Raw genomic sequence first — 22,677 nt, forward strand, 5'->3', positions numbered from 1 at the left:
TCTGTTAATTGAAGGTGATTGTGTTGGATGTGGGGTCAGGACAAGTCAGAAGATACAAAAAACATCAATCAGACAGAAGAGTTTACTCTTCAGCATTGGAGGATGAGATAGTGTGCAACATTTGGCTGAGTCAGACACCCTGCTTGTCATAACAAATGAGAAATATGCATATCTCAACAGCAATTGACTTGGCAGACAGATTCGGCTCCCCTGGACGGATCCTAGTAGATTGAAGGGCTCTCCATTCCTGAATCACGATGGGGAAGTCCCCACAAACATTCTGCTGATCCAAAAAGGGCGGGAAGGTTACGTCTGCTACTTTAACTGCTATTACTCAGGTATCAGGGGAGGTAATTGAGATGGGACTTGATGTCTCCTTCACCTCTTCCGTAGGGAGGTCAGGTTTGGGGATTGTCTGTTGGGTTAGCCAATATGATAAATCTTCTCATATATGTTTTTTTTCACATAGGAGAACAACCTACCCTACACAAAACAATTTGTCAGAGATTCTGCACACTCGTGAGTGGTTACACTAACAAAACAGAAGGGTTGATGATACTGACATGAGTCGGATACTGGAATATCAGATGATCAAATTATGAAGGAATTGAAACAAGATGTTGATTTATGAATGTGGTAAAAAGTAGTTCCAGAAAAACCTCCAAGTGTGATTTGTCCTCATCATGGTGATTCTTTGTTTTAATTCAGCTCAGGATCACAAGTTTTGTCCATTTTTTAAAAATATGATTCAATTGTAATAATTATGACTGTTGTCAGGGGACTCCTTTTCTTCAAGGATGTTGTCAATTTCTGTGATTAAACAGTTATACCAATTGACAAGTGATTAACAATTATTGAAAGATTGCATAATAATTACACGAACAACGCTTGTTCCCACAGACTTTGTTTGGAAATTAAAATTGTTCTCAAATTGTAAGACACTTGATGATTTGAAGGTTCTCAGCCTGCCAAAATCCGTTGTTTTGTAATCAATTCGAATAATTACTGTAATGAGTTTTTGAATAATCCTTTCCTCATTTTTCTTCAAAATTGGATTTTGAAAATTGTCATGTAATCAATTTTGTTTTAACCATCCACTCACAAATTAAACATGTTGTTAAATAACTTACAATGTCATCTTGACATGACCGCTTATAAATAGTTGTTAGGAAAGATGTTAGCGATTACTGTTCAGAAAATTGGAGAAGCAAGTATAAAGCCATTCTCACGTTCTTAGGTTACGCTGCAAGACATGGCTGATACTGCATGCTGTTTAATTTCACTCATGTACTGCTGTAGGAATAGATTCAGTGTATGCTTGTAGTCAGGATAATAGTACATACATTACTTGTTCCTTGAGTGTAACATGTATTGATCGCAGATCAATATCATATGATGTCATTTGGAGGATAGACTTGTTGCTATTATTCACATGATTTGAAGATACGAAAGTGTAGAGACTAGAGTGTTCTGCATTTCATCAAGTTCCACCTCAAATATATATGTCTCAAAATTCACAAATTCTTTTTGAATTGATGATAGGGATGAATTGGTGATAGCCATTTTACAAATTAAATTATAAGAATTGCAATAGTTCAAGAAAAGTGAAAATGTCAAAAATAAATTTGACAGCGATGGAAAACCATTTGAATCCTGTATTGGAAGTGACAGCTTCGTAATTTATTTTAGCTCTGTAAAGGTTAATGTAGCAGAATACAACGCAGGCTGTGCAAATGATGAAGAGGTAGCATGATCTTAGAGATGTTCAGCGAGATGTTGGCCATCTATGTGATCTGATCAATACATAGTCCGAGATAGCCCATTGCCCACTACAGCATCTTCTGAGATTGTTTGCACAAGAGTCGAGAGGTTTGACTTCCCTGCTAACAGTAGCACGATATATCGGAAAACGGTCACTGTAAATAATGGTTTTATGACACTGAGGAGTGACGCCAATTGGGTTATGAATTTGATGGCACATCTCTCGACAGTTTCATCTGAGACTTGAACCTACATGCTACGTACAGAGACTCTCCCAAGGGAGCAGAGCTGGCCTGTTTAAACTTAGACAGAGAAGAGTGGAGAAGCAGAAAGTGAATTAAGGTGTATGTATCACATCTCTGGCCCATAAGGGATACAGCGCCATCTATGTATTGTGCCGTATATGGGGGATATAACACGCAACAATTGGTAATTGTCTTTCATGGCACTGCTGTTGTAGATCTTTTCCTTGGTCATAAATTCTTCTGCCATGTGATATGAACTGGTATAACCCTCTTGGGTTCCAGTCTGGCTGCTCAAGTGGATTATTCACCATTTACTGATTGCCATTTTGTGTTTGCATTTAAAGGTGCTGTTATATCCTCATGCAAGAGGTATAATTTGTTTACCTCAAACGGAACCAATTTCTAAATTAATGCAAGCATGCAGGTTCTAGGTCATAAAATCCCCAGTGCCTCATACTAGTTGAAAGAGCTGTCAAAACAGAGGAACGGGTGGTTTCGATGTGTGACCTGGCTGATTGTTTGACGCAACAGAGTGGATTGTTGCTCATGATATCAACCTCTGGTTTATCTGTCCAGATTTGATTATTTACAGGCTGCCATGATATATTACTTCAACATTATTTAAAGATTTTTAACTCACTTTCCTCTCCAAGAAAATAAAATCATTACTTTTAATGGTTGGTTGTCATAATATTGTGACTGAGTTTAACTTACCTCTGTTTGTCTGCTGGGAGTAATTGTCTTTGGTCTCAAAAAGATTCTGTAAAAACCCATAGAATCAAATTATCTGCAAGTTGTTTGATTTAAGACTTGGAGTATGTAGTAGTTTGAAGCCTGTGAATGGGGAGGTTGTGAGTTTCCCCATTATTGTGGTTCCGTTGTTGTTTTTTGATTGAACACTCAAGAGTCGCAACTTCAATATGTATACCGATATTTCCAAACTCCCTAAAGACAAGAAACAAACGAGAAAATATAAAAACTGTGTAATACGTTCTTGGAAGTGTTCAATGGCCTACAGAAATGCAATAATGTCAGACAGTGTTTTTTTGCCCAAATCCCATTTTCCAGCCAGAAATTAGCAAAGTTTCAGGATCGAGCGCTAAAGAAATAGGGTCACAGAATTGTAAGAGAAATTAAAATTTTTAGAATTACAAAGACTTGATTTGGCTGATGAAGATTACGTGCAATGGTTGGAAAATTAGGGATTGAAGTGATTGCCTTAGTCATCGAGACAGGGTTGTGATATTGGCCTGCGAGGTACACGAGTGGAAGTATTGAGACAGAACGAGATGGGCACAATTGCCGCTCAGAGACCCGGAATAGCAGTTTTCGCCATCCTCTACATCAAATTTGGTCCAAGTCCCGCGAGTCGAGGTCATAATCAGCCTTTTGAATAGGATAATTGAATTTGCTCTTGCAGTAGTTTGGGAAAACGTTGGGATGTTGGAAAGTCAAAAAGCTATGAAGCAGGAAATCTCCACTGACTAGTAAAACTTATTGGCCATTTGAAATATTCACAAACTTTCTGCCGAGTAGAAACACTGAGTCACGCCACTTTCAAAAAATAACTGTTGATCGTATTTTCCACAGGTTTTATCTGTGCTAAATGTCTGTTCACGTTGCGGCCAATTTGACGACCCAATCACACAGATCGGGCTTCCTCCATCATTCTCCAGCCTGTGTGCTGTGTTTGCCGACCCGAACCTCTTCTGGTCAGTTTCTATTCACTGGAGGCTCCTCTTCGCCATAATGGTTTTTCATGCAATAGTTCTTAATTTCGATAAGGAAATTATCTCAGATTTGAAGAATAATTTGCTCGTGTTAAGTTGCCAGCAGATGAGTCAGTGTTTGGGGAACAGTTTAGCCCCAAATCAAACCTGAATAGCGGCGTTAAACAACTGTGATAACAATGATCTACACACCTCCTCAGCCCTCGACGTACTGCTACTCAAACAAGTCTGTTGAGACTAGTGAAAGTTTCATCCCGCAAAAAGGTTCAAGTTTGTGTTCCTCCATGACTCAGATTCATGCAAGAGGGAGCAAATTATCTCATCCTGACTGAAGGCTGCATCTAACTTGATGAAGATGTGCAGAAATGCCGAGAAAATGTCAGACATATATCGCCCCCTCAAATGAAGGCCCCCTGACTTGCCCTAAATGCAGCACACATGATGTGATAACATGGGGTTACCATGTGCCCAAACAGCAGGCAATGTCATTTCTTAAATGTTAATCTATCACATGGCATTGCTCGGTGTGAGATACGTGTAGTTATCACCCTACGATGTACATATGCATATCCATCTCACATGGGCTACAGGGGGTTGTGGCTGTTTGATAGTATACAAGACTTTATAGCATACCTAGTCACACATCACACATGGGCTACAGGGGGTTGTGGCTGTTTGATAGTATACAAGACTTTATAGCATACCTAGTCACACATCACACATGGGCTACAGGGGGTTTGGCTGTTTGATAATATACAAGACTTTATAGCATACCTAGTCACACATCACACATGGGCTACAGGGGGTTGTGGCTGTTTGATAATATACAAGACTTTATAGCATACCTAGTCACACATCACACATGGGCTACAGGGGGTTGTGGCTGTTTGATAATATACAAGACTTTATAGCATACCTAATCACACATGGGCTACAGGGGGTTATGGCTGTTTGATAATATACAAGACTTTATAGCATACCTAATCACACATGGGCTACAGGGGGTTGTGGCTGTTTGATAATATACAAGACTTTATAGCATACCTAATCACACATGGGCTACAGGGGGTTGTGGCTGTTTGATAATATACAAGACTTTATAGCATACCTAATCACACATGGGCTACAGGGGGTTGTGGCTGTTTGATAATATACAAGACTTTATAGCATACCTAATCACACATGGGCTACAGGGGGTTGTGGCTGTTTGATAATATACAAGACTTTATAGCATACCTAATCACACATGGGCTACAGGGGGTTGTGGCTGTTTGATAATATACAAGACTTTATAGCATACCTAGTCACACATCACACATGGGCTACAGGGGGTTGTGGCTGTTTGATAATATACAAGACTTTATAGCATACCTAGTCACACATCACACATCACACATGGGCTACAGGGGGTTGTGGCTGTTTGATAGTATACAAGACTTTATAGCATACCTAGTCACACATCACACATGGGCTACAGGGGGTTATGGCTGTTTGATAGTATACAAGACTTTATAGCATACCTAGTCACACATCCCACTTGGGCTAAGGGGTTATAGACGATACTTGCTGTTCGATAGTATACAAGACTTTATAGCATACCTAGTCACACATCCCACTTGGACTGTACGTTATAGACGATACTGGCTGTTTGATAGTATACAAGACTTTATAGCATACCTAGTCACACATCCCACTTGGGCTAAGGGGTTATAGACGATACTGGCTTTTTGATGGTAAACAAGACCTTTTTGGCATACCTAGTCACACATCACACTTGGGTTAAGGGGTTATAGACGATACTGGCTGTTTGATAGTATACAAGACCTTTTTAGCATACCTAGTTGCACATCACACTGGGGCTCAGATGGAATAAGCTGACAGTGTTATGATAATATACAAGATTTTCAGCAGCACATGCTCGTCAGGAGTCGTACATGTCACGTACCTATCAGGGCTGCAATCTGCACCTTTAACTTGTATATTATTTCACGGCTTATTGTTTATGTGCAGAGGCCATGCATTGATTGGAGGCAAGCCTAAGAAAATCTCAAATCACATGGTGTATGTTCGGTGAGCTTTGAGAAGAAACGGAAAAGTAGCCATTCTCCCTCCTAATTTGCTTTTATAAAACAAACAAAACCCCAAACCAGATCAGAATCTGACAGCTGAAAGTCTTGAAAAACTAGGCTGAAGCTAAAGGGAAGTTTTGCTGCAAATGAGATATTCTTTCCCATAATTGATCCAACTGTACACTGAAGCCCGCACAGGGACTGTAGCCCTTCCAATCTGATATAACATTTGTAGTATTTGATAAATATCTCTTTGAAGTGGGACTTTTAATTGGAATAATTTCATGAAGAATATTTCTTTTATTGTTGATACTTCAGAATTAATTTCCTATTTCAGGGATTTAATTAAGTGGTTGGTTTGGATGCTGAGTCGTTGTCAGCGGAGAGGACCCTGGTTTCAGTACTATCAGCCATCAAGTGTAATGCATTTAGGCTGATTTTGAGCGTGGCTTCAAGACATTTATGGTCACTCATGCCATGTAGTGGACACAATGACCGAGGGAAGTGATCCCACTTTTCCTACTGATCAGGGTATTGTTAGTCAGGGAGGTTTAATAGGGACTTGTTCATACAGATTATTGACTACGATTTGCTCATGCATGAATTCATATCCTGCAGTCATATACGGGATGAATATTTATATAAAACCAGATTAACATTGGAGAAAAAGCAGGTGGTCAACTGACACTTGCCTAGGGGTCAACCAATCAGAAACTCATGTTATGAGGTCATAGGTCATGGACAAGCTTTGGACATTTGACCCTCGACCTAAGCTACTCAATTATCATTGGCTGATCCCTCAGTGAACTGAGGTCCATTTATGAAAGGAAATTACTGAAGTCATCATATCAGGATCAAAGTTTTCAGGATAGATTCTGATCCTCTCTGATGGAACTTTTGTCAAGGCTCTCTGAATATGTTGGAAACTTTACCCTGTATTTTTCTAAACATTGTGTAATTCTATCGTGCGATTCCCTGATTCTATGGTGGGTGATGGCAAGTTAAGTAGATATCCTGCAAATGGACAGAGCTATCTCACCTTTCAGGCCAGGATTTCCAATACTGAATTTTGAACAATATTTTTTACATGCTTAGATTTGAAAATTTAACCGTGATCTTCCTTTTGATTTGGAAAAGCTGTAATTTTGGCAAACATCTTTAGAATTTCTTTCTTTTCTTGACAAGCCGGGACGACTTGATGTTTGACAGATCAGATTATAATTGGTAGATTCTGTTATTTCAAGTGATCGAAAAAAGCAAAGCGGTGTTGCTTTAGAAATGGCATCTGTTGGGAGGCAAATATTTCCTGAGGCAGCGTTAGTTTTGTAGACAGCAAGACTGCTGCGTTTGTCATGACATTGTAAGCATCCAATCAAATCTCACTAAACAAATATCCTGGAAACCAATCAAACGTGAGGTAGCATTCACTGCCTTTGACTCCACTTTTTAGTTTGTCCAGTTAACGAAACTGTAATGGACTGCGAGCTAAATTAACTTCACAGGCATGTTGAACATGACCACAATTTTATCCAATTGCCAGGATCAGGTGTCAGATCAATGGACATCAGTTTGAAGCCAGGTTTTTACCCCAAAAAAATGAACAAGCAGAAAATTATAAGACAGACGTTGGTTGTGAGATTAGAAGTTGGGTTTGATTTGACCCTGGTGATTGTGATGGATAGATGGTAACAACCTTTCTGCAGAGTGGTAGAAGTTTTCTCTTTTACAATTTCAACCGATGTGGTACTGTACATGCCGAAGAGAACTTGTGTGACTGAGTTGGATTGAGAGAACAGTTTCAGTTTTATCAGGACATGTTCACATTATTTGGGAGACAAGCATGGGTCTGGTCATAGATGTTTGTCACCTTTGTGAATCCAGTGTCACACCTACGGTGCTGACAAACCCAAATCTGGGATTCAAAACCACTACCACCAACAGGCAACTCTGCACAGTGTTCAACTTACACCACTGGGCCATCATGCATCCAAGTGTCCCAAGATAGCTGCGGACTTGAGAAAAACACAATGCTTCATTGTAATTATCTGTCTGTAAACTAAGCAGACAGGGGAGACAACTCTGTACAGTGTTCAACTTACACTACGGGGCAACAGTGCATCCAAGTGTCCCGAATTAGCTGCGGACTTGAGATAAACACAATGCTTCATTGTCATTATCTGTCTGTAAACTAAGCATACAGGGGAGACAACTGTGTATTGAGACCAAAGTGTCCCGAGATATAACTGTCCGCATCTACGTAATATATATCAGCTGTCCTTACATTAGACTAACAAATAGTTCCTCATCCAGGTATGACAACTTACCTCAGTAAGGATATCGGTCTGTTTTCCAAGTTCATGATGTTTGAACTTCACAATATTTTCAGAAATGATAACATTAAATCATTGTCTATGTCTGTTACCTTATTCAACAAACAAGTGATGCCATGGAAATGATATTATATTGGATGTAATAAGATTAAAGGCAAAACAGATTTGATTGTTTCTTTCCATAACTTTCTGACAGGGTGTAATTTTCTCTTTGATTTTTTTCTCCCAAGTCAGGAACATTTCTGGTTTAGAATTGATTTTCCTTCACAGGCAAGACAATAATTCACTTTCCTTCTGATTTCCACCAGCCAATGTGGTTTTCCTTCCTGGATAGTCTTTCACAAAAGTTTATAAAAATAGTTAGCTTGTGATATGATAAGCAGTGAAGAAACTCATGGCAAAGAACATTGTGAAAGGGATAACTATTTTCATCTAAAAAAAACCAACTTTTATTCGATTTTGGCTTTTCCATGTCAACTCACGATGTGACAATCACTGGTTGTTCTTATAGTTTGAGATTGACAGTTGACAAGGTACAGATTTTTTCATAAAAAGAAAAGTTTCAGTATTTTTTTTATATGAATCTTAGTGCATATGTTCCAAGACATCCTCGAACAAATTGTCAAACTATTACGGATATAACCGTAATTGCAAGCAGTATGTCCTTGAAGCTAAATGCAACACTTTCCTGCCGAATCCAATAAAAACTATGGCAAAACCTAATCAAAAAGATCGGCCCCAATATCTGCCAGATGCCTTTTGGGTGATTATGTTTGATTTGTATGTTCGAGATGTCTGTCGTATTTGATAATCTTAGTCATGTATAGAACAGAAGGTTAGACACAGAAAAGATCTTTGATCATGGACAGAGCAAAGCACCATCGCCCGAATGGCAATGCACAATTCCACAAATGGTAAATCGCCCGTGCCTGAAATTGAATTTATTAAACTAGCTTTGTGATAAAGTTACGTAGACATTTGCCAAGCGATGTAAATGGTATTGTCAGGCGCAGCCATTCTCAGACTTGCAGGAATCAATATCGTCCACTCTTGCTGTGGGAAACGGTAGACGGTTCCTTTGTTGTACCTTTATCGGTGGGAATCGGGGATCATAATGTGTGAAATTACATCATGTCCTGTGATACAAGTCAATCTGGAGATGGCAGCATCAGCCTTTGTGGCGTTACTGGAGAATATCCGTTACATTATGTCGCATATCATAAACACTTAGCAGTGTTGTGAGTTCTATTGTGCATGGCATACCTTCGTGTCACAGACAGAACCATGGCGTTTGTGAGTGATGGAGGGAACCTAGCTCAATCATTACTTATCAAAGTCTGTCAGTATTACTGCTGTACAGCATGACAGTTGCTGTCTTGGTAATGGAGAGTTTTGCTTTGTTAGTCTCGATGAAAGTTTCTTTTCTTTTACAACGTCAGTGAGTTAGTGAGTATGGTTTTACACAGCTTTTAGCAATAATCCAGCAATATCACAGCAGGGGACACCAGAAATGTATCCATGTGGGGAATCAAACTCAGGTCTTCGGCATGACGAGTGAATGCTTTAACCACTAAGCCTAACCCCACCACCCTTTACAACAGGATCGTTACCAGTCATGGGAAAGGAAAGGTTTTTTTAGGATTTTTTAATGCATTCTGACAAAATTCATGTTATCATGAAAATTACCTGAATACATGTCTCTTAAATATTTTGATGAAAAAGTAATTTTTAACCAGTTTTTAAGAATTGATTTTCTAAATTATCATAACTAGCACTTTTTGCCTCTGTTCTTTGCATGGCCCGTTTTTCAAGACACTGGTTGGAGGTGATAGTCTTCATGACAGTATGCATCATGATGCACTGTGAAAGTCACGCCTCATGAAGGACAGGGCACATGTATTCACAATGGGGGCTGCACATACTCGCTTGCTGAAATGCATGCAGGTGTCTTAAATGTAAATCAAGAAATCTAATAAAGGACCATTGTCATTCAAATTAAAGGTACAATCACATATTTGTATTGAGTTTTAGTTTCACGAAGAAATACTTTATATCTTCAAATGTTGTGGCAGATATATGTCCTTCAAGAAATACTTTATATCTTCAAATGTTGTGGCATATATTTGTCCTTCAAGAAATACTTTATATCTGCAAATGTTGTGGCAGATATTTGTCCTTCAAGAAATCATTTATGTTATATATATATTATGTATTATATTATATATTATATTATATATACACACACCACACCCCCGCTCTGCACCACACCACACCCTGGTGTGCGTGTATGTAGTTTGTACAAACAATAACAATTGTCAAGGTCACATTGGCCTGCATCTCCATGTGTTGATGTTCAATGTCATATTCACTCAAATGGACAATCGAGATTTTATCAATTTTTGCTTTATCAAAGGATTTGTGTCATTTGTCTGTTATCTTGAACGCTTTATCATTTCTTAAATTTGAGAATGATTTGAAACATTTCCAAATGTCTCTTGACAGTGAGCAGAAAAAAATATTTTTTTCTGTAATTATGTTAATGTGTTGAGGGAATAGCATAACCTGCCAAGACTGACATTATAGAAAAATTGTGTGGAAGAGGAATCCCTCCGTTATGGCAAGGAAATCATTCTTGTTTCTCAACAACCAGGGATTGGTCCGTGCTAATGGCGCTAAAGCATTGCTACAAAAAACCTCTGTGTTTTGTCATGTTGCATTAGGTATTATAATATGGCATTTGTACATCTAAATCTTGTTATTGGCAATCATTGCTGTGATTATACCATTTACATTGACGACATGTTGACATGTCCAGAAACTGCTATACAAAGTTACCTTAATTACAATCATTATGAATTGGATGAAATATGAGAAATGGGAATTTTGACAAATTCTTTAGTTAAAAGGAAAGATAAAGCATTCTATTATAAAATAATATCATTTGAATAAACACTGCATCGTCTTGCTTTGATGTGCATCTTTTATCTTTCCCTTCTTATTATAAATGAGTTTTTTGTCTAAGCGACAGCTCTGCCCAATGACGTTACTATCACTATATTAATGAAAGTGTGAAAGAGGCGTTCTTGTCGTAGGGATAAGATTGTTAGTCGCCAACGTAAGGCTGTTAACTGAACCGTCGATGACAGGAACGGAGGAGAGATCCCCACTGATTAAGTTTGATGGGTTGTCAAAGAGTTAATGATTATGCTTAGGAACAACAAAGTAGGGGAAAGAGGAATATGTGAAGCTTGAAACGTCAGTGTCCACAGACAATACATTGGCTGGTCTTCTGGTGCTGGCATTGTCCTGCAATAGTCTGTTTTTAAACAGATTAATTCGATTACTACTTCACATCTCTTGGTTATTATCGCAGAAAAAACACAGCTTTGATCTTCAATACACAAATTTTACACCCAATATTTTTTGAGGATGGTCATCAAAAAACAACTTTTTAGGATTATAAAGTTTTACAAGTGAGCTGTTCTGATCACCTTGTGGATATTGTGTTGCCCCTGGTGATATAGTCATGATGCTCAGTTGCATTTTGCTCGTAATTTTAAATCGCGATTTTTGCCATCAGGTCCTGATTTAGCCACCCAAACTGATCCTTGCCGCGAGGAGAACGAAAATTGCACATTTCTCTGATTTTTCCCTCCGGAATATTTTTGTAATTATGAAAAAAAGGGTAGAAACTGAAGTCTTGTATAAAAACCCAACAAAAACAAATACTGAGTACTCTTCAATGTTACTGTAGGGGGCCTGTGACTTTCAGTCACCTCACTCGGCGTGTATATTTAAAAAAACATGTTTTTGTGGCATTAATTGATCCTCGGCAAATCAGTGAGGCGTCTCCATTTGCATCAACCTACAACTGAAGTTCTTTGTGCCGAGGTACCCTGTGTTGTTGAGTATGTAACTCCAACTGTCTAAGGTTAGATTCACCACTGGCAATTTGCTGCTTGTTTATACACAGTCCCTTCTGTGTTTCTCCACCAGTGTGTGAACTGATGGTCTTCAAAATGGCACTAGTGCAAACTTGCCGGCCTGATCAAAGCTACATTGAGGAAGCTAGTCTAATGAGTTTGTTAGCATTCTTGCTAACCACTACAAATGCTGTCAAGATGCACAAAGAATGCTTTCAGTAACAGCCTCTGATTCTTGACACCTCTTCACAACATACCACTGGTCTCTATAATAGCAAGAGAGACCCTTTTTTCCCCACGAACCAGGAAACTATGGCCATAATTCTTGATGAAAAAAACTAATCTATTTCAGATGTCATTAGCTTGAAATCACTTTTTCATAAAACAATGATGACTTCCGCTGAAAATTGTGTTGTATTTGTTTCATGTAAAATTCCAGAGTGGTCTGTGACAAAAAATACATTAAAAACAAATTAACTCTGAATAATTCATTTGATAGTTTCTGCTATGTTTACCATTACAAAATTGAATTTTTTCCTTCAAAGTAAATTCTTCCCCACTTCATGATTGAAGTGCTGAGAAAAACTATCAGGCTCAACACTTACACTACAATAGCTTTTTTGCAAATTCCAAATTTTCGTGTTTTTGTTTTAATTTCTTCAGATCGCTGTGTGGGGTGTACATCTTTGGGGAATTAAACATATTATCTAATGTCAAAACAAACACGAAGGGGAGAGTGTCTTTCTCTCTGCTACAGAGGACTGCCGATATTATTTCATAACCAGAGCCCAAAGGTATTACTGGATGTCATGTAAATATCATGTTTCCCTGTCTTTTCCAGACACATCCTAACAGCAGTGAAACTTTTTCAATTAGACCCCTGACGTTATTAATCATTCTGTGAATGCTACGTCCTTCCTTTTCTATCTATATTATCTTTATTTCTGTCATCTTCAATTATTTATCCATGCTGCTTACTTCCGTCAAATCCTGGCGGGAATAAATGGCCGCCGCATCATCTCTGAAATTCAGAATGATCGGCAGGATGCTCCGAAAACAATGACGATGTCCCAGTAGATAATTTAACGAGAGAACGCCTGTCACATTTTATATGAAGTAAAGTTGTCTAAATGATCATAAAATAATGCACGCTAGGAATTGCCTTTCCAGCAACTTTGGGCTTCGTTTCATCTGTTACTGATGTATAATATGACTAATAGCGCGTACCATCTTTCTTATTAAAACTTAACTAAGCATGAAACTGAAGCAATGGAGTCAATATATCACGTCTCATGCTTGTGATTAAAGGAGTGGAGAAAATGGTCGTAATGTAATTTTGGTCTGTGTGGTGTATCTCTCTCTCTGTGTGCCTGTATTGCTGAACACTGCCGTCTGACAAGCCAGTGCATGTAGCCGATTAATCTCCCGGGAAAATACATTTATATCATTTTAAATGTCTGCTTAGATATGAGCGTGAATTTCAAAGTTCCACATTTTCCACAATTCCCATTGTGATGATAAACGAGAATATTTTTTAATCGCCAAACAAATCTCAAGTGTTTCTGTGGTCTGTTTCAGAGGGAAAATGTCTGAATTTAGTTCCATCTGTTCTTGCAAACAGATTCTGTGAAATTGTATTCAAAAGTTGATTTCAGAGATCCTTAAAAAGGGGAGTCAGGATGAAATATGTCTGTGATATAGATATGACAGTGTCCGAGTTCGGTTCAGAGATGCTGATGGAGGATGCGGCGATGAGACGAGGTGGCTTGACCCTAGCTGCCGGACCCATGTGTTCGCCATCCGAGCCCCTGTCAGTCACAGGAGCATGATTCACACGTCTTACTCCCCCTTAATCTCCTCTCAAAGGGGCTGCCACTCCTCCAATCTCTCCCTAAACCTGTCGTCTGTCCCCACTGGCCTAGCCAGATCCTGTCTAACCCACCCCAGACTGTTTTCTACAGGCTTCTGTTCACATTATGCTGGATCATGTAGCCTTGGGTCTCACCCTAACCCACATTCAGATCGCTCATCTTGCCAAATCCACTTAAAACTTCATCCTTTTGCCTGTGTTCCAAACACAAAACCAGCTTGACTCAGACTTGAATCGGGAATACAGACTGTTGCTTTAATTACCTTTCATCTGAAGGTCGATGTGTAATGATTTGATCACGTGTATGTTGTGTTTGCAGACTTGTCAAATCCCCTTATTCTGACACATCAATAAAACACAACAAGGTCTTATCAGTTTAAACTCCGAGATACTAGTAGGAGTAATTGCTTTGGGCCATCCCAGATTCACCAGCAGGCACCATGGGTCTTATCTTGTTGGTTATGCAATGCAACTACATGGTCGGGACAAGTTTTAAATTCGATCAAGAAAGCAACGTTTCTGAAGACTAAGAAGCAGTGCAGACATGGGCGAAATATTGACACTGGCCAGGAAGTAGAGGGCGAGAGCGGGCGGCATCGTCATTTAACTACGGAAAACAAAAAATCCATGTGGTGGAGCCCCCAAGTCTCGTAATGGTGGAATAACGGAGTACTGAGACGTAATACGGAGCATCTGAGACGTAATTCAGAGCATCTGAGACGTACCCGGAGCCAGAGATCATGGACTTTCTGCGTGCTAATTCTGATCAATCTTGGTGGACGGTCACGAGTCTGTTCATCCTATCTAGATGGCCTGTTGGCCAATTTCATCAACAACTGTATCGCTTAGAGTAAATACTTTCACAGCCGATCAGAATCACGGGTTTAGATCAATTCTCTTTGTGACCCGTGCTATACAGTAAGTTCCAGTGACCACAGATAGAGGTTGATTGCTGGAAATGAATGAGTGGTCACAGTGTTCCCCTCCTCATTTACACCCAGATTATTGGCCATTCCTGATTCCAAGACAAGACCATCAGGAAGCGGGTAGTACGCCTCGTATCTCACGCCATGCAAGATGACTTATTGACTGGGAGCCGCTTGTTAACTAAGGGTATCGATAGGAGGCAAATCATTGCTGATGAGCGAACTGTTTCAATCTTCCAGCAATAAAACCGCACAATGAGACTCAGTCAAACAAAACACTTTCATCAGAAACAAATACCAAGGTTCAGCCCCAAGGAAATGTAATCTAATCGCAAGCTGATTGATTTATGTTAATCGATGATCTAGCCAAAGCAGGGTAGACCTACCTACAGGTGTATATTGAACTGAAGGTCAGGTCACACAGGGTGCATGCACATTACTGTTATGTACACAACTTATTTGGAGTTCCTGGAACCTTCTGGAACCTTCTGGAGACGACCGCCTCCGTGGTCTAGTGGTAGAGCGTCCGCCCGGAGAGCGGAAGGTCCAGGGTTCGATCCCCGGCCGCGTCATACCAAAAGACGTTAAAAGATGGTACTTGTTGTTACCCTGTCTGGCGCTCGGCATTAAAGGGCTAAAACAAGGACTGGTCGGCTTGGAGTCAGTATACTGTGTCTGAGTGGGGTATTCATGTTATACTGAGGCATGGTATCTCAGTGAGCTGGCACTATAAATCGACATCAGTTCGGACTAGTACAAGTAGCCACACAAACACACACACGTATATGCACGTCGCTATATAAGTGCAATAATCTTGGACGCGACGTTAAACCCCATTTCACCTCACCTCACCTTCAGGAGACCTTCAATGTATCTACTTCGTTCAGCAATCTGTTCCTGGTTATTCAATATTGTTGCGAAAAATAGGAATTTCAAGGAAATAGAAAATCAATTTTTTAGTTCTGATCAAGGTGTTTTGGCCTTCAAGATTTATCACATATATCTCATTTGCCAAGATTATTTAAAAAACCAACTGCTTTGCAAACAACTGTGGTATTTGTGTCCCCAGAGTACTTGAGCCTACAGTCACTGATTCAGAGATAAAAAAGTTGTCAAAAGATGTCAAAAGCAATTATTCTCACTCTCACAAATCACAGCAAATACCTGCCTTGATACCCCCTGACATCATAGACCTGATAGTCTCTACAGCAAGCCAAACCAAGTCAGGGATATCAAAGAATAAAGCAATGTCACTTGGACAATTGGAGCTAGTTGTCAGGTACATATTACACACACACACATCTGGGACTGAAGCACAACCTATTACATCCATGTTTGTGATCTAATCACACGCCTTAAGATCATGGACAGGAATGAAAGGAAACTCCATTAAGATTGCAAACTATATTGCTACTTGCAGGGTGCCCAAAGCAGACCAAGTTACCATGTCTTGAAGCAAGGCTAACGAGGTGGCCATTATACATTGTGTGCTTATAATAGACTCGTTAATCTCTCATCTTGGGTATATTTATTGACAATCAAAAGAAAATTAATTAACTGGACAAGATCATAGATTGTGAAGCATTCAGAATGAGGATCTACATGCAAAGAACATGTGTTGCCTTGAGGCTAAATACTAGGTGCAACTCCCTTTGTGTTACACAAGGAACTTCTTAGACGCCATCAAAGGAGAATTGTGTTGTATGGCAGAGTTCATGCATTCAGAGGAGAGGTATATGTCAGATTGGATAGCATCATTGTAGTTTGATGATGACGATGATGTGTACAGTCAATATGAGTCGCACTTGAGTATTATGGAGTGGTGATGATGATGATGATGATGTTAAAGTCAATGAGTCTCACTTGCATACATGGGTGTTTGCAAAGATGATGATGATGATGATGATTAGGTCAACGAGTCTCACTTGCATACATGGGTGTTTTCAAAGATGATGATGATGATGATGATGATGATGATAATGATGATGATTAGGTCAACGAGTCTTACTTGCATACATGGGTGTTTTCAAAGATTATGATGATGATAATGATGATGATGATGATGATGATTAGGTCAACGAGTCTCACTTGCATACATGGGTGTTTGCAAAGATGATGATGATGATGTTAAAGTCAACGAGTCTCACTTGCATACATGGGTGTTTTCCATGATGATGATGATGATAATGATTATGATGATAAAGTCGAGTCTCACTTGCATACATGGGTGTTTGCAAAGATGATGATGATGATGATGATGATGATGAGTCAATGAGTCTCACTTGCATACATGGCTGTTTGCAAAGATGATGATGATGATGATGATGATGATAAAGTAAACGAGTCTCACTTGCATACATGGGTGTTTGCAAAGATGATGATGATGATGATAAAGTCAATGAGTCTCACTTGCATACATGGCTGTTTGCAAAGATGATGATGATGATAATGATGATGATGATAAAGTCAATGAGTCACACTTGCATACATGGGTGTTTGCAAAGATGATGATGATGATGATGATGATGATGATAAAGTCAATGAGTCTCACTTGCATACATGGGTGTTTGCAAAGATGATGATGATGATAATGATGATGATGTTAAAGTCAATGAGTCTCACTTGCATACATGGGTGTTTGCAAAGATGATGATGATGATGTGTACAGTCAATATGAGTCGCACTTGGGTATTGTGGAGTGATGATGGTGATGATGATGATGATGATGATGATGATGATCTGACAGATCCCACACCTCCATGATGATGATGATGATAATGATTATGATGATAAAGTCGAGTCTCACTTGCATACATGGGTGTTTGCAAAGATGATGATGATGATGATGATGATGAGTCAATGAGTCTCACTTGCATACATGGCTGTTTGCAAAGATGATGATGATGATGATGATGATGATAAAGTAAACGAGTCTCACTTGCATACATGGGTGTTTGCAAAGATGATGATGATGATGATAAAGTCAATGAGTCTCACTTGCATACATGGCTGTTTGCAAAGATGATGATGATGATAATGATGATGATGATAAAGTCAATGAGTCACACTTGCATACATGGGTGTTTGCAAAGATGATGATGATGATGATGATGATGATGATAAAGTCAATGAGTCTCACTTGCATACATGGGTGTTTGCAAAGATGATGATGATGATAATGATGATGATGTTAAAGTCAATGAGTCTCACTTGCATACATGGGTGTTTGCAAAGATGATGATGATGATGTGTACAGTCAATATGAGTCGCACTTGGGTATTGTGGAGTGATGATGGTGATGATGATGATGATGATGATGATGATGATGATGATGATGATCTGACAGATCCCACACCTCTGTTGTTTTCTGTCCGCAGATGCACAAGCTGTACCCAGAGTGACTTCCCTTGTACATGGTGTATCAAAGGTCACATTTGCAGCAACATCGTCTCTGATGATTGTCGTCGTAACGAAACATTAGTTACTGGCAAAGCTGTGAGTATTTTGTAGATATAAAGAAACAATAAAGGTTTTTCGATTTTCAACATGTTAACATTATATGAATAACCATAGTCACATGGTTACACATCTGTTTTTCAACCAATCAGAAGGCAGCACACACTCACACTGTTTTGCATTTGTACTTACAGGTCCGAGGTACATCGCTGCGTCCTGGGCCAAAGACGTGTCCTCGGATAGAGATGATCAATGATCGACGCGATCCTCAAATTCTTGTTGCTGCCAATACTAACACTGGTATTGAGGTTAGGGGTCTGCATCTTGAGGTAAGCAGAGGTGCTGAACATGTCAGATCTCATTGATCAGAATGGGCAGTACAGTGGATTATCACAGTCCAGTATGAGGCCACAGTACCTTCTGTCTCGGTGGTAGGGGATAAATAAGGAATATGTAACTGACCTCAGTAGTAACTCATAAGTGACATCTCCCTCTGTGATCTGGCTCATTGTGAGTCACGTCCCTATTAAGTGGATCTTTGAACTTTCCAGCTGTCATCTGCTTAATATTTCTGACTACAGACTAACATGATATAACTGTCATATTGTTGACTACAGACTGCCATGATATGACTGTCATATTGTTGACTACAGACTGACATGATATAACAGTCATATTGTTGACTACAGACTGACATGATATAAAACTGTCATATTGTTGACTACAGACTGACATGATATGACTGTCATAATGTTGGCTACAGACTGCCATGATATAACTGACATATTGTTGACTACAGACTGACATGATATAACTGACATACTGCTGACTACAGACTGACATGATATAAAGTCCCCTCATTTTGATGACTACAGACTGACGTGATATAACTGTCATATTGTTGACTACAGACTGACATGATATGACTGTCATATTGTTGACAATAGACTGCCATGATATAACTGACATATTGTTGACTACTGACTGCCATGCTATAACTGTCATACTGCTGACTACAGACTGCCATGCTATAACTGTCATACTGCTGACTACAGACTGCCATGATATAACTGTCATACTGGTGACTACAGACTGCCATGATATAACTGTCATACTGCTGACTACAGACTGCCATGATATAACTGTCATACTGCTGACTACAGACTGCCATGATATAACTGTCATACTGCTGACTACAGGCTAAAACACCTCTCTCTGTTTACAGGCTTACCAGATTGGAGGAACTGGCCTCAAGTGTAACTTTAACTTCAAGTCCGGCATAACTGTTCCAGCAACTGTGCTACCTTCCACTGATAATGACAACTCATTCGTCATCAAGTGTCAGAATTTGGAGGTAAGGTTTCCATCAATTTGTGTGATTCAAATAAGCGGTAACTGTCGCAAGAAAGAAAATTCCCGAACCAAAGATCTGGGTATGTTCTTGGCTGCATGACAGAGAGAATGTCATCAGTATTATGTGTGCTGAGTTCTCAGTCCTAACACTTCACAAGAGTCTTTGTTTTACCATTTGTCTTGTACATCATGTGGTGGCACGTGTCTTGTACATCATGTGGTGGCACGTGGTCCTGTGCAAAGCGCACAGGTCACAAATCAGGTGAAGTTAAGCAACGTTGGTCGCGGAGAGTCCTTGGATGGTGACTGTGTTCGGCAGCGTGGGAGTTTCTGTTTCTGTCCTGGGAGTTTCTATGTACAACTATATTTCACATCTAGGGCTTCGGTAGTGCCATGGGGCGGTCGGGTAGCCTAGTGGTTACAGCGTTCGCTTGTCATGCCGAAACCCGGGTTTGATGCCCGAAATGGGTACAATGTGTGAAGCCCATTTCTGGTGTCTCCCGCCGTGATATTGCTGGAATATTGCTAAAAGTGGCGTAAAACCATACTCACTCACTTGGTAGTGCCACACACTGAAGCACATGTAGCACGTGTGGTGTCTCTTTGGGCAAGTGACTTTGTTCGAATTGTGCCTCTGTTCACCCAGCAGTGAATGGGTACCCGGTAGGATGGGATGGCAATCTGGTTGTTAACCATCTAGCGCCTAACAGACAGATTGTGTTGTATACTCCCCAGGGAGCTGAGAATGATTGTTGAGTGCACATTGATCCAGTGAACAGGGTAATAAAAGTCTAAGTTTGTGAGCATGGTTATGCATGTAGTACAGCGCCATATAAATGGACTAGTATTGTTATTATTATTATGACTGTTGACTTTCCTTCTTTCAGTTCAACTACTTCCCAAACGTCAGCTACCAGAATGTGCCGTTCAACATCATGTGGGAGAATATCAAGGCTCTGGACAACCCGTCCAACATCCAGGGTACATCACTTTTATTTAAAGGGGGTGGGGTAGCACAGTAGGTAGGTCAGTCACACACAACAACTACGTTTGATTCAAACTAGGGGTACAACATTAGTACAACCTTGGAACCCCAGTGTGTGTCCTCTCAGTACCACACACCTTGGGTACAACGTGTGTTCATAGTGTGTGATTGTACAACTGTATTGTCTGTTTCAGAGACAATGTACAACGTGTGTTCATAGTGTGTGACTGTACATATATGTTGTCTGTTTCAGTGACAATGTACAACGTGTGTTCATAGTGTGTGACTGTACAACTATGTTGTCTGTTTCAGTGACAATGTACAACGTGTGTTCATAGTGTGTGACTGTACAACTGTATTGTCTGTTTCAGTGACAATGTACAACGTGTGTTCATAGTGTGTGACTGTACAACTGTATTGTCTGTTTCAGTGACAATGTACAACGTGTGTTCATAGTGTGTGACTGTACAACTGTGTTGTCTGTTTCAGAGACAATGTACTCATGTGTTCATAGTGTGTGACTGTACAACTGTATTGTCTGTTTCAGTGACAATGTACAACGTGTGTTCATAGTGTGACTGTACAACTATGTTGTCTGTTTCAGTGACAATGTACAACGTGTGTTCATAGTGTGTGACTGTACAACTATGTTGTCTGTTTCAGTGACAATGTACAACGTGTGTTCATAGTGTGTGACTTTACAACTGTGTTGTCTGTTTCAGAGACAATGTACAACATGTGTTCATAGTGTGTGACTGTACAACTGTATTGTCTGTTACAGAGACAATGTACATCATGTGTTCATAGTGTGTGACTGTACAACTGTATTGTCTGTTTCAGTGACAATGTACAACGTGTGTTCATAGTGTGTGACTGTACAACTGTATTGCCTGTTTCAGTGACAATGTACAAGTGTCATGTGATGGCGGACTCGTGTGGGTCGTGTCTGACGTGTTTGTCACTTTATGTGACTGTACAACTGTATTGTCTGTTTCAGTGACAATGTACAAGTGTCATGTGATGGCGAACTCGTGTGGGTCGTGTCTGACGTGTTTGTCACTTTATGTGACTGTACAACTGTATTGTCTGTTTCAGTGACAATGTACAAGTGTCACGTGATGGCGGACTCGTGTGGGTCGTGTCTGACGTGTTTGTCACTTTATGTGACTGTACAACTGTATTGTCTGTTTCAGTGACAATGTACAAGTGTCATGTGATGGCGGACTCGTGTGGGTCGTGTCTGACGTGTTTGTCACTTTATGTGACTGTACAACTGTATTGTCTGTTTCAGTGACAATGTACAAGTGTCATGTGATGGCGGACTCGTGTGGGTCGTGTCTGACGTGTTTGTCACTTTATGTGACTGTACAACTGTATTGTCTGTTTCAGTGACAATGTACAAGTGTCATGTGATGGCGGACTCGTGTGGGTCGTGTCTGACGTGTTTGTCACTTTATGTGACTGTACAACTGTATTGTCTGTTTCAGTGACAATGTACAAGTGTCATGTGATGGCAGACTCGTGTGGGTCGTGTCTGACGTGTTTGTCACTTTATGTGACTGTACAACTGTATTGTCTGTTTCAGTGACTATGTACAAGTGTCATGTGATGGCGGACTCGTGTGGGTCGTGTCTGACGTGTTTGTCACTTTACGTGACTGTACAACTGTATTGTCTGTTTCAGTGACAATGTACAAGTGTCATGTGATGGCGGACTCGTGTGGGTCGTGTCTGACCCAGGATGTCAAGTACCAGTGTGGGTGGTGTCAGGACAAGGAACATTGTACAACCGAGCAGGAGTGTCGCAACAACAATGACTGGCTGGGGCATCAGTCCACTTGTCGCAACCCCAAAATAGAAACGGTAAGCTTGTCAAAATCCTTATGTTAAGGATTTATGTTTTCCATTGGAATTCTATTGCTGATCCTCTTGGTCCCTGGTCTCCCTTTCAGTTCTCACTCCAGTAAGATATAAGAGATAAGATGTGACAAGAACATTGGCATGCTGGTTGCACACTAGAGCTGGGACAG

At 40.0% G+C, this 22,677-nt stretch overlaps 1 protein-coding gene across 6 annotated transcripts in view; it reads left to right on the top strand.

Annotated features, from left to right (window-relative positions):
* Positions 1-22,677, top strand: part of LOC139445378 (plexin-A2-like) — a 219,325-nt gene that overhangs the window by 158,839 nt on the left and 37,809 nt on the right. For all 6 annotated transcript variants that reach the window (XM_071226514.1, XM_071226519.1, XM_071226516.1 and 3 more), the window contains exons 9-13: positions 18,232-18,349; positions 18,505-18,639; positions 19,536-19,664; positions 20,551-20,644; positions 22,332-22,510. In XM_071226514.1, coding sequence (XP_071082615.1) covers positions 18,232-18,349; positions 18,505-18,639; positions 19,536-19,664; positions 20,551-20,644; positions 22,332-22,510 — 655 coding nt within the window. The remainder of the gene's footprint in view (positions 1-18,231; positions 18,350-18,504; positions 18,640-19,535; positions 19,665-20,550; positions 20,645-22,331; positions 22,511-22,677) is intronic.

Source organism: Haliotis cracherodii, unplaced genomic scaffold (assembly GCF_022045235.1).
Source record: "Haliotis cracherodii isolate W230 unplaced genomic scaffold, xgHalCrac1.p SCAF_6, whole genome shotgun sequence".
Lineage (NCBI taxonomy): Eukaryota > Metazoa > Mollusca > Gastropoda > Lepetellida > Haliotidae > Haliotis > Haliotis cracherodii.